We start from the raw sequence: 11,357 nt of genomic DNA on the forward strand, positions 1-11,357 counted from the left end.
CAGGGGACCAACCACAGCATTTTCAAGAAAAAGTGACGATGCGGTGGGAAAGCGGACATGTGCTGCGGTGCGTTTATGATCCAGAGCTCAAACGTGTCGTGTTTTGAAGGTGAGAGAACGGAGCTCCTCTGGTTAGCTGTGTTGGCTAACACTTACTGACACTTTGTCATTTCTTCTCCACTGGGAACCGAAAAAAAAATTTATTTTCGCGATTACTTCAGTGACTGCAGTGGAAAACAAAACAGTACACCATTTATCCATGTGAAGTTATGCTGTGTATATATTAAATGGGGGTCCACGCAAGTGGTCAAATCCTGTGATATCACGGAGGGTTCAAACGAGACAACGGTCTCCTATTGTCAGGAAACAGACAAAAAGGCAGGACAGCTGCAAAAAATAAAATGAATAAATAAATAAAATTTACAGAACCAAAAATTTTAAAACAACGCTGGGACACTTTGGCAAGTGATATTATCTGTAACGACAGATAATGGCGTGTGTTTGTAGAGGATGACACTGATCAGTCAGCTTATCCATCTGTGATACACTATTCTCTCATGTAAGAAGCAAATGGTCCTTTCTCCCAGACTCTGGACACTGTTAAGCCCAATTTATGCTTCTACAACTCCGTAACTCTGTGGCCACATAATGACATCGACATTACGATGCAGCCCAAACATATTTTACACAACAGTCAGATGACACAGGCTGCTGTCATCACTCACTCACTCACACACGCAATCACATCTTCACTCATCCTCACATTCCCAGTGCTCACTGACCTCTCATCAGGAGGAGGGTGCGCTGGCAGGAGTGTGTGTGTGTCTCTCATATGACAGAGTGCATGTGTGTACATAGAACAGGTGATCTAAGCAGTGTGCAAGTGTGTGGCCAAAATATTTTCTCAGCTGCGTGTGTGTTCATAGTGGCTGAAGAGCAGCTTCGCGTGCACACGTGGGGCGCGCATGTGCACGTGAGCCCAGGAGCTGTCCATCCAGACTGCATGCGCACACAAAAAGGCTGACAACTGTCAGTGATCCCCTGCTGTTGTACAGCCTACGAAAAATCCCTTTAGGTGTTTGATCAGTATAATGCTCCAATGACTGGAGCATTACTTGATTTTATTGTCCAACTGTACTCCATAACTTCTGAACTGTGCTGGCAATGCGCCAACTTTCCTCATGCGCAACATTCTTCAGACGCAGTCTTCAGAGGCAGCAAACTTTTTTCTCTTTTTTTGCCAAGCCACCATTTCCTTTTTCCTTTTACTTGTGGCCATTTCAGCATACTTGACACACATCTTAACACAACCCCAGTGGGATTATCAGTGCAGGATGGCGCTTCAATATGGGATTTATTGATGCCGAGGTGGATGATGCATTTGTGAGCCGATCGATGTTGCCAGCATACAGCGCAGCCAGGTGAAAGGTACTTCAGCACATGCTGTGGTCCCAGCTGCTTTCTGCATGTGGAATGATCCTGGGGCCGTTATTTATGTAGTCATGGGCTCAGTTCCACGTCATACCTGCTACAGGGTTGGGAGGTGAACATGTATTAATACATGTATTATTACATGTTCCCATTCAGCTGCGTTGCTGGGCCCTGCACTGAGCCTCACGCGCAGTGATGCACATCAGAGTGACACATACATGTTATTAAATAGCAACATTTCCTTTGCCCTCCCTTGCCGGGGTCCAGTAGATGTGGACATACGTGGGACAACATGCTACGAGGCTTTGCCGTGACCGAGCCAATTCGGAGCTCAAACAACCGCAATCAGAGGACTTCAAATGCTGTTATGCTGCCATCAGAATATGTAGATTGATGAGAAACTTGACATAGACTGCTGTCAGGTATGCATCCCATCTCAATGGTGCTAAGAGTGTTTTAAACATGTGTAACAAACTCGGGACAGCCGAGCGAATGGGACCAAATATGGCAGAGACTGTCATCCGTCTGTCTTCAGACCGCACCTCAATACTTCCCGACTGTGGCTGAATGTGTCATCTTGATGCAATTCGGCCTCAATCAGCGTATGTGTGACAGGGGGTGTAGGGTGTGATGTGAAGAACAAGGCAGGGACTTTCTTTCTACCTGCATTGCTACTGTTTCTGGTCTTTTTTTTTTCTCCTTTCTCTGGACCAATTTGTCCTTCAGTGACCTCCACTTCTTATACAATCATCAACCTCCAAACCAATGTGACATGCAATTTCCCTCCATGAACTGCAAGTCATTTGAGCGTCTTTGTAGTTTTTTGACTCTGTGTTGGGAAGTTGGTCATATTTGCGGACTTTTCTGTCAAACATTCCTCGATTTTATCCATGATCGAAATGTAATCGGCGTGCACAGTGCAAAAACGGGACTGGATAGGAAGGTGAAACTGGTAAAGTGACCAATCACAGCCCGTGCGGTGTCTGTCATTTCGATGTGTAGTTTAAATTTTTGGTAGGTGCCACCCCAGAGATGGAGAAGCAGAAATCAGGCTTTAAGCGTTACTCACAGAAAAGGAGAGGTCTACATTGTTGTATGTGCTGCCATACTGCATCCTCTGTTCCTGCAGCACTTTGTGCATCCTCTTGGCTTCCTTGGCTTTATCAAGGGCCTGTAGTAATGCAACAGTACACAAAAATGCACACAGTCAATAAAAACCCAAAGCCAAATAAATCAGAGAAAAGAAAAAAGTACAGTACATAATACTATCCCACACAAACAGCTAGTAGGAAAAAGTAGCACCTTAGTATAGCATTCAACTTTTAAAACTGAATTACATTTATTTATTACAAACTGTTCTATTCCAGCACATACATATTTTTAGGCAGTTCTGTATAGCATGGAAAACAACAATAGCCAATCCATTTCAATGAAGGTGAACAAGTAAAGTAACTGTTGATTGTGCAGTGCATTCAGAAGGACAAGACCAGGGTGTCACTTGTCCGGCAGCAGGATCAACATATCTGGGCTCAGAGGCATCTGGGTTGGACCATGATGCAGTGGAAACATGAACCATGGGCAGATTAATTCATATTCCAGATTCAATTTATTTTAATTAAATTTATTTTATTTGTATAGCGCCAAATCACAATAACACTGCCTCAAGTCACTTCATACGGGTAAGGTCTATCCTTACCAACCCCCCCTGACCAAGCACACAGGCGACAGTGGTAAGGAAAAACTCCCTCTGGCATTTTTGAGGAAGAAACCTTAAGCAGACCAGACTCTGGGGTGTTGAGCCACTGCTTGGGCCAATCTAAAAATTACAAGGTTTTTTAAAAAAAGGACATGACTAGAAATAACTGCACCTAAGGCATTAGTTCACCAGCATTAAATCAACAAGAAAGCACAGAGCATAGTAAAGTGGTCACCGGGAGCTAGCCCTGTGCTTCACTAACAGACCCAGAATTTAGATGTAGTGAGGCTGAGACCTTTTGTGTTACTAATAATATGAATTAAATGGAGAAAAAAAACATAATTCCACAACACATTGGTATGCTAGCCATAAGAGAGGCAGAATCAATGCATCTTTAGACTGGATTGTTTATCTCTGCATTGAGATAATTCAGGTCTTTTTTGGAAGAAATGGATGCGTTGTGCTGCTAACCAAAGACAAAAAGTACTATCCAGACTGCTACCAGCAACATGTTCAAAATCCAGGATGTGTTGTAGTATGGGGTTGTGTCAGTGCTCTTGATAAAGACAATTTTTTTTCTGTGATGGCAGCATTAATGTAGAAAAGTACACTGAGATTCTAGAGCAACATTTGCTGCCTTCAGGATGACATCTTTTCCAGGGTCAACCATGCATTCTTACAAAGGGCAATGCAAAATACATGGTTGTGTATGTATATGTATGTGTGTGTGTGTGTGTGGGGGGGGTATATACATAAAAATGGCAATCGTTCTGAAACCCTTATGACACAGAAAGGTAATTGGGGCTTAACATTACACAGGTTTAAACATGAACTCTTTTATAAACTATAAATGTGTCCAACAACCAATCAACATACACCATTCTGCCTTCACTTGGATTGCAGTAGCTGTGTCACATCTCTCAGTATTTACATAAAACAGATTTTTTTTTTTTCTCTATTTTGGCCCTAGCTAGCTGCCGGCATGGCAGCCACTTGTCTATTGTCACTCTAAAATTACCACTCTGATTAAAAATGAATGCCAGCTTTCCTGCCTCTTGGAGGTACAACCCCAATTCCAGTGAAGTTGGGACGTTGTGTAAAATGTAAATAAAAACAGAACACAATGAATGCAAATCCTCTTGGACCTATACTCAATTGAAAACACCACAAAGACAAGATATTTAATGCTCAAACTGATAAATGTTATTTGTTTTTTTTTATGGATGCGTGCAAGACATTTCAAAAAAGCTGGGACAGTGGTATGTTTACCACTGTGTTACATCACCGTTCCTTCTAACAACACTCAATAAGCATTTGGGAACTGAAGACACTAATTGTTGAAGCTTTGGAGGGGGAATTCTTTCCCATTCTTGCTTGATGTACGACTTCAGTTGTTCAACAGTCCAGGGTCTCTGTTGTTTTTTTGCGCTTCATAATGTGTCACACATTTTCAATGGGCGACAGGTCTGAACTGCAGGCAGGCCAGTCTAGTACCCGCACTCTTTTACTATGAAGCCACACTGTTGTAACACATGCAGAATGTGGCTTGGCACTGTCTTGCTGAAATAAGCAGGGACGTCCATGAAAAAAGACGTTGCTTGGATGGCAGCATGTGTTGCTCCTAAACCTGGATGTACCTTTCTGTATTGATGGTCCATTCTCTGAATCTTCTTGTTGAGAAACATTGTTCTTAAACTGTTGGACTATTTTTTCATGCAGTTGTTCACAAAGTTGTGATCCTCGCCCCATCTTTAATTGTGAATGGCTGAGCCTTTTGGGGATGTTCCTATTATACCCAATCATGACACTCACGTGTTTCCAATTAACCTGTTCACTTGTAGAATGTTCCAAACAGGTGTTCTCTGAGCATTCATCAACTTTCCCAGTCTTCTGTTGCCCCTGTCCCAGCTCTTTTGAAATGTGTTGCAGGCATCCATTTCAAAATGATCAAATATTTGCACAAAAACAAAAAAGTCTATCAGTTTGAACATTAATATCAATAATAAAATAATATCTTGTCTTTGTGGTGTACTCAATTGAATATAGCTTGAAGAGGATTTGCAAATCATTGTATTCTGTTTTATTTACATTTCACACATTGTCCCAACTTCACTGGAATTGGGGTTGTTATAACCAAGGGGTGATGGGATGCCAGCCATGCTTGGCAGTACTGTAAACAACACAGCTAAACTGCTATCTGCTGAACAAACTCCCGCGATATCAAGCAGGGGTTCAAATGAGACTGCAATGCCCTATTAGTTGAATTCGATATGTGGTTTCAAACTGGTTCCAAAAACGGCAATAAGACTGCAGAGTTTCAGGGATGAATTCATGAAAAGCATACTCACAATAGATGATCAGTACCGTTCCCAAACATGTTTGAACCCCCCCACCCCCAAGCTCAGTTAGTTGGGGTGTGAGTGCTCCTATCATGCCTGTTGTCCATGAAAAACATGTATGATCGGTAACATGGTCAGAGCACAGATCCTGGATGTGACTTCACTGATGTAAGTATTCCATTTCACAATTACAACTATATTATTACTAGTGGTACTTGAATAGCACAGTCATCAGTTCTTTCAAGAGCATTTGGGGTAAAAATGCATCTGGTTTCTTACATTATTGATGAAAGTGAATTGTTAGCAGCAACAAAAGCTGCAAAGAGCCATTCACATCTGCTACCTTTGCATATATGTTGTCATCTGGGCAACACAATTGATAAATTGTGTATTGCATAATTTATTTGGTAGGGATGTGGGATGTGGTCATTGCTGAAAAACATCTAGAAATACACTCAACAAAAATATAAACGCAACACTTTTGGTTTTGCTCCCATTTTGTATGAGATGAACTCAAAGATCTAAACTTTTTCCACATACACAATATCACCATTTCCCTCAAATATTGTTCACAAACCAGTCTAAATCTGTGATAGTGAGCACTTCTCCTTTGCTGAGATAATCCATCCCACCTCACAGGTGTGCCATATCAAGATGCATTAGACACCATGATTAGTGCACAGGTGTGCCTTAGACTGCCCACAATAAAAGGCCACTCTGAAGGTGCAGTTTTGTTTTATGGGGGGATACCAGTCAGTATCTGGTGTGACCACCATTTGCCTCATGCAGTGCAACACATCTCCTTCGCATAGAGTTGATCAGGTTGTCAATTGTGGCCTGTGGAATGTTGGTCCACTCCTCTTCAATGGCTGTGCGAAGTTGCTGGATTTGGCAGGAACTGGTACAACGCTGTCGTATACGCCGGTCCAGAGCATCCCAAACATGCTCAATGGTGACATGTCCGGTGAGTATGCCGGCCATGCAAGAACTGGGACATTTTCAGCTTCCAAGAATTGTGTACAGATCCTTGCAACATGGGGCCGTGCATTATCCTGCTGCAACATGAAGTGATGTTCTTGGATGTATGGCACAACAATGGGCCTCAGGATCTCGTCACGCTATCTCTGTGCATTCAAAATGCCATCAATAAAATGCACCTGTGTTCTTCGTCCATAACAGATGCCTGCCCATACCATAACCCCACCACCACCATGGGCCACTTGATCCACAGCATTAGCATCAGAAAACCGCTCACCCACACGACGCCACACACCTGTCTGCTATCTGCCCTGAACAGTGTGAACCGGGATTCATCCGTGAAGAGAACACCTCTCCAACGTGCCAAACGCCAGCGAATGTGAGCATTTACCCACTCAAGTCGGTTACGACGACGAACTGGAGTCAGGTCGAGACCCCGATGAGGACGACGCATGCAGATGAGCTTCCCTGAGACGGTTTCTGACAGTTTGTGCAGAAATTCTTTGGTTATGCAAACCGATTGTTTCAGCAGCTGTCCGAGTGGCTGGTCTCAGACGATCTTGGAGGTGAACATGCTGGATGTGGAGGTTCTGGGCTGGTGTGGTTACACATAGTCTGCGGTTAAGAGGCTGGTGGGATGTACTGCCAAAAATTCTCTGAAACGCCTTTGGAGATGGCTTATGGTAGAGAAATGAACATTCTATACACGAGCAACAGCTCTGGTTGACATTCCTGCTGTCAACATGCCAACTGCATGCTCCCTCAAATCTTGCGACATCTGTGGCACTGTGCTGTGTGATAAAACTGCACCTTTCAGAGTGGCCTTTATTGTGGGCAGTCTAAGGCACACCTGTACACTAATCATGGTGTCAATCAGCATCTTGATATGGCACACCTGTGAGGGGGATGGATTATCTCAGCAAAGGATGCTCACCATCACACATTTAGACTGGTTTGTGAACAATATTTGAGGGAAATGGTGATATTGTGTATGTGGAAAAAGTTTTAGATCTTTGAGTTCATCTCATACAAAATGGGAGCAAAACCAGAAGTGTTGCGTTTATATTTTTGTTGAGTAAGTGATGTTTCACACTCCCTTACAGTGACATAGGCTGTGTTTCCAGGTCTATGGTTCTTTGCAGAATTGAACTACTTTTGAAGTATTGGGCATTTTTCTGCTGTTGGGTGGTTTTGAGTGGCAATTTGATTTAGTTCGAGAGATCAAGCAACTGTCTGTGGGAACATCCTCAAAACTACAGTCATGCCGTGTACAGGGTAGGACGTCATCATTAATACACATAGTGGAGAATACTGTTGAAATTAAATCCTGTACCATCTGTGCACATTACTGATCCAGCCTGAGACCACTGAATTAGGTGAATGAGCATGTGTCTGAGTTTTGTTTACTTGCCGATCTCTCTCCATCTGGTGAAGCCTGTCATCTTGATGGCATCAATGACCATATTTAAGGAGGGTCATCCTAACAGATGAGATCATATGAAAGTTCAAGATTACGGCACATGATATTGACATATGTGTTCAACATTTACATAATGTAAAAGGGACTGGACTGTCCAACAAAAGAAAAAGTAGGCAACTGAAATCAGATACACTAATTAAGGTTTGGTCATTGTTGACAAAAGGGACATCACCACTGGTCATCAATGAAATATTGCATTATTCTGTCATTATTGTGTGATCTTTTATGGCCTTTGTTGGCTAGCCAAGCAGTGGAGTCCTGGGATTCGTGTGATAGAGCATGAAAATCAAGATTAAATAAAGACTGTTTCCTGTGTCAATGCTTGGAAATGTGCATTCTATAAACTGGCAGTAGGTCACCAACAAAGTCACGTTCATGGGCGTGACATGTCACCTCGTAACCTCGCTGTGGGGGAAGGATTTGGAGCTTGTGAAGGAGGTGGCGCGATACCAGTTAGATCTGGTGGGCCTCGCCTACATGCATAGCCTCGGCTCCGAAACCACTCTCCTTGATAGGGGTTGGACCTTATTCTTCTCTGGAGATACCCAAGGTGTGAGGCACCGGGCAGGTGTGGGGATACTCACGCGTCCCCGCTGAGCACTGCTACATTAGAGGTTACGCCGGTAGATGAGAGGGTCGCATCCCTCTGCCTTTGGGTTGCGGGGGCGGGAAAACTCTGTTGTTTGTGCGTATGCACTGAATAGTCCAAACCCGAATGTTTGTTATTGGACTTCTGTGCTAGTGACGGACTGTCCATAATGAACACCATGTTTGAACATAAGGGTGTTCATTAGTGTACATGGTACCAAAGCCCCCTAGGCCAATGATCAATGATCGATTTTGTAATTGTATCATTTGATCTTGTCTCAGAGTGATGCTGAAAAACTAATTCATGCATTTATTTCCTCTAGGCTGGACTATTGTAATTCATTATTATCAGGTTGTCCTAAAAGTTCCCTAAAAAGCCTTCAGTTAATTCAAATGCTGCAGCTAGAGTACTGACGGGGACTGGAAGGAGAGAGCATATCTCACCCATATTGGCCTCTCTTCATTGGCTTCCTGTTAATTCTAGAATAGAATTTAAAATTCTTCTTCTTACTTATAAGGTTTTGAATAATCAGGTCCCATCTTATCTTAGGGACCTCGTAGTACCATATCACCCCAATAGAGCGCTTCGCTCTCAGACTGCAGGCTTACTTGTAGTTCCTAGGGTTTGTAAGAGTAGAATGGGAGGCAGAGCCTTCAGCTTTCAGGCTCCTCTCCTGTGGAACCAGCTCCCAATTCAGATCAGGGAGACAGACACCCTCTCTACTTTTAAGATTAGGCTTAAAACTTTCCTTTTTGCTAAAGCTTATAGTTAGGGCTGGATCAGGTGACCCTAAACCATCCCTTAGTTATGCTGCTATAGACGTAGACTGCTGGGGGGTTCCCATGATGCACTGTTTCTTTCTCTTTTTGCTCTGTATGCACCACTCTGCATTTAATCATTAGTGATCGATCTCTGCTCCCCTCCACAGCATGTCTTTTTCCTGGTTCTCTCCCTCAGCCCCAACCAGTCCCAGCAGAAGACTGCCCCTCCCTGAGCCTGGTTCTGCTGGAGGTTTCTTCCTGTTAAAAGGGAGTTTTTCCTTCCCACTGTAGCCAAGTGCTTGCTCACAGGGGGTCGTTTTGACCGTTGGGGTTTTACATAATTATTGTATGGCCTTGCCTTACAATATAAAGCGCCTTGGGGCAACTGTTTGTTGTGATTTGGCGCTATATAAAAAAATTGATTGATTGATTTGATCTGAGGCCACATGTTCTGGACACCTGGGTGAAGAGAGGGGCAGAGCTGTCACCTGATCACCATCTGGTGGTGAGCTGGATCAGGGGTGGGGGAGGACTTTGGAAAGACCTGGTAAGCTCAAACGGATAGTGCGGGTGAACTGGGAACGCCTAAAGGAGCCCAATGTCTGACAGATCTTCAACTCACACCTCCGGCAGAGCTTTTCTAGCATCCCTGTGGAGGTTTGGGGCATTGAACCAGAATGAGCAATGTTCAAAGCTTCCATTGCTGAAGCTGTAGTGGGGAGCTGTGGCCTGAAGATCTTAGGTGCTTCAAGGGGAGCAACCCTCAAACACCATGGTGGACACCGGTGGTCAGGGAAGCCATCAGACTGAAGGAGTCCTTCCGGGATATGTTATCTCAGAGGACTCTGGAGCAGTTGCAAGGTACCGACAGGCCCGAAGAGCAGCAGCATCTGCTGTGGGAGAGGCAAAGCAGTGGTTGTGGGAGGAGTGTGAAGTAACCATGGAGAAGGACTTTCGGTCGGCACCATGGTGCTTCTGGCGGACCGTGAGGCTCCTCAGGAGGGGAAAACGGGTAACCATACAAGCTGTCTACAGTAAGGATGGAACTCTGTTGACCTCAACTGAGGATGTAATCTGGCGCTGGAAGGAACACTTTGAGGAACTCCTGCATCAGACCGGAGCACCCACTATAGTAGGGGCAGAGCTGGAAGCTGATGGAGGATTTTCATCAATTTCCCCGGTGAAAGTCACTGAGGTAGTCAAAGAACTCCACAGTGGCAAAGCCCCGGGGGATTGATGAGATCCAGCCAGAAATGCTGAAGGCTCTGGGTGTGGAGTGACTGTCTTAGATGAGACGTCTCTTTAGGATTGCATTGAGTTCTGGGACAGTGCGTAAGGAGTGGCAAACTGGGATGGTGGTCCCCATATTTTTAAAAAAAGGGGACCAGAGAGTGTGTGCCAATTACAGTGGCATCACACTAGTCCAGGGTGCTGGAAAGGAGGGTTTGGCTGACAGTGGAACCTCAGATTGAACAGGAACAATGCAGGTTTCATCCTGGCCGTGGAACAACTGATCAGCTCTTCACTCTCACAAAGATCCTGGGGGGGGGGGTCTGGGAGTATGCTCGTCCAGTTAACATGTGTTTTGTGGACTTGGAGAAGGCATATTATCGGGTACCCCGGGACATACTGTGGGATGTGCTGTGGGAGTATGGAGTGAGGGGGGTCTCTTCTCAGGGCCATCCAATCTCTGTACTCACAAAGCGAGAGCTGTGTTCGGGATATCAGCAGTAGGTCAGACTTGTTTCCAGTGGGAGTTTGCCTCTGCCAGGGCTGTGCCTTGTCATCAATCTGTTTGTGATATGCATGGATATCGAGGCATAGTTGGGGGAGGAGGGTTCATGCATCTGGTAACGCTGTCCTCTGGGCGCCTCCCTAGGGAGGTGTTCCAGGCACATCCATCTGGGAGGAGACCCCAGGGAAGACCCAGGACTAGTTGGAGAAATTATATCTCCACACTGGCCTGGCAACGCCTCGGGATCCCCCAGTCAGAGGCGGTCAATGTGGCCCAGTAAAGGGAAGTCTGGGGTCCCCTGCTAGAGCTGTTGCCCCCGGATAAGCGGGTGAAGATGAGTGAGTGAGC

General features: G+C 44.7%; 1 protein-coding gene across 3 annotated transcripts in view; it reads right to left on the reverse strand.

Annotated features, from left to right (window-relative positions):
- ift88 (intraflagellar transport 88 homolog) overlaps window positions 1-11,357 on the reverse strand; it is a 146,840-nt gene that overhangs the window by 76,879 nt on the left and 58,604 nt on the right. Inside the window, exons 1-2 of one of the 3 annotated variants that reach the window (XM_034186159.1) lie at window positions 6,624-6,630; window positions 2,501-2,539 (exon numbers count right to left, since the gene is read on the reverse strand). The exons of 1 other annotated variant lie outside the window; for it this stretch is intronic. Coding sequence is in view for 1 of the 2 variants with exons in the window: in XM_034186158.1 (XP_034042049.1) it covers window positions 2,501-2,572 (72 nt within the window). In the remaining variant the exon portion in view is untranslated. Of the gene's footprint in view, window positions 1-2,500; window positions 2,603-6,623; window positions 6,631-11,357 lie in introns of those variants that run through there. One more of the 3 variants, XM_034186158.1, reaches the window with a different exon arrangement.

This window comes from Thalassophryne amazonica, chromosome 14 (assembly GCF_902500255.1).
Source record: "Thalassophryne amazonica chromosome 14, fThaAma1.1, whole genome shotgun sequence".
Lineage (NCBI taxonomy): Eukaryota > Metazoa > Chordata > Actinopteri > Batrachoidiformes > Batrachoididae > Thalassophryne > Thalassophryne amazonica.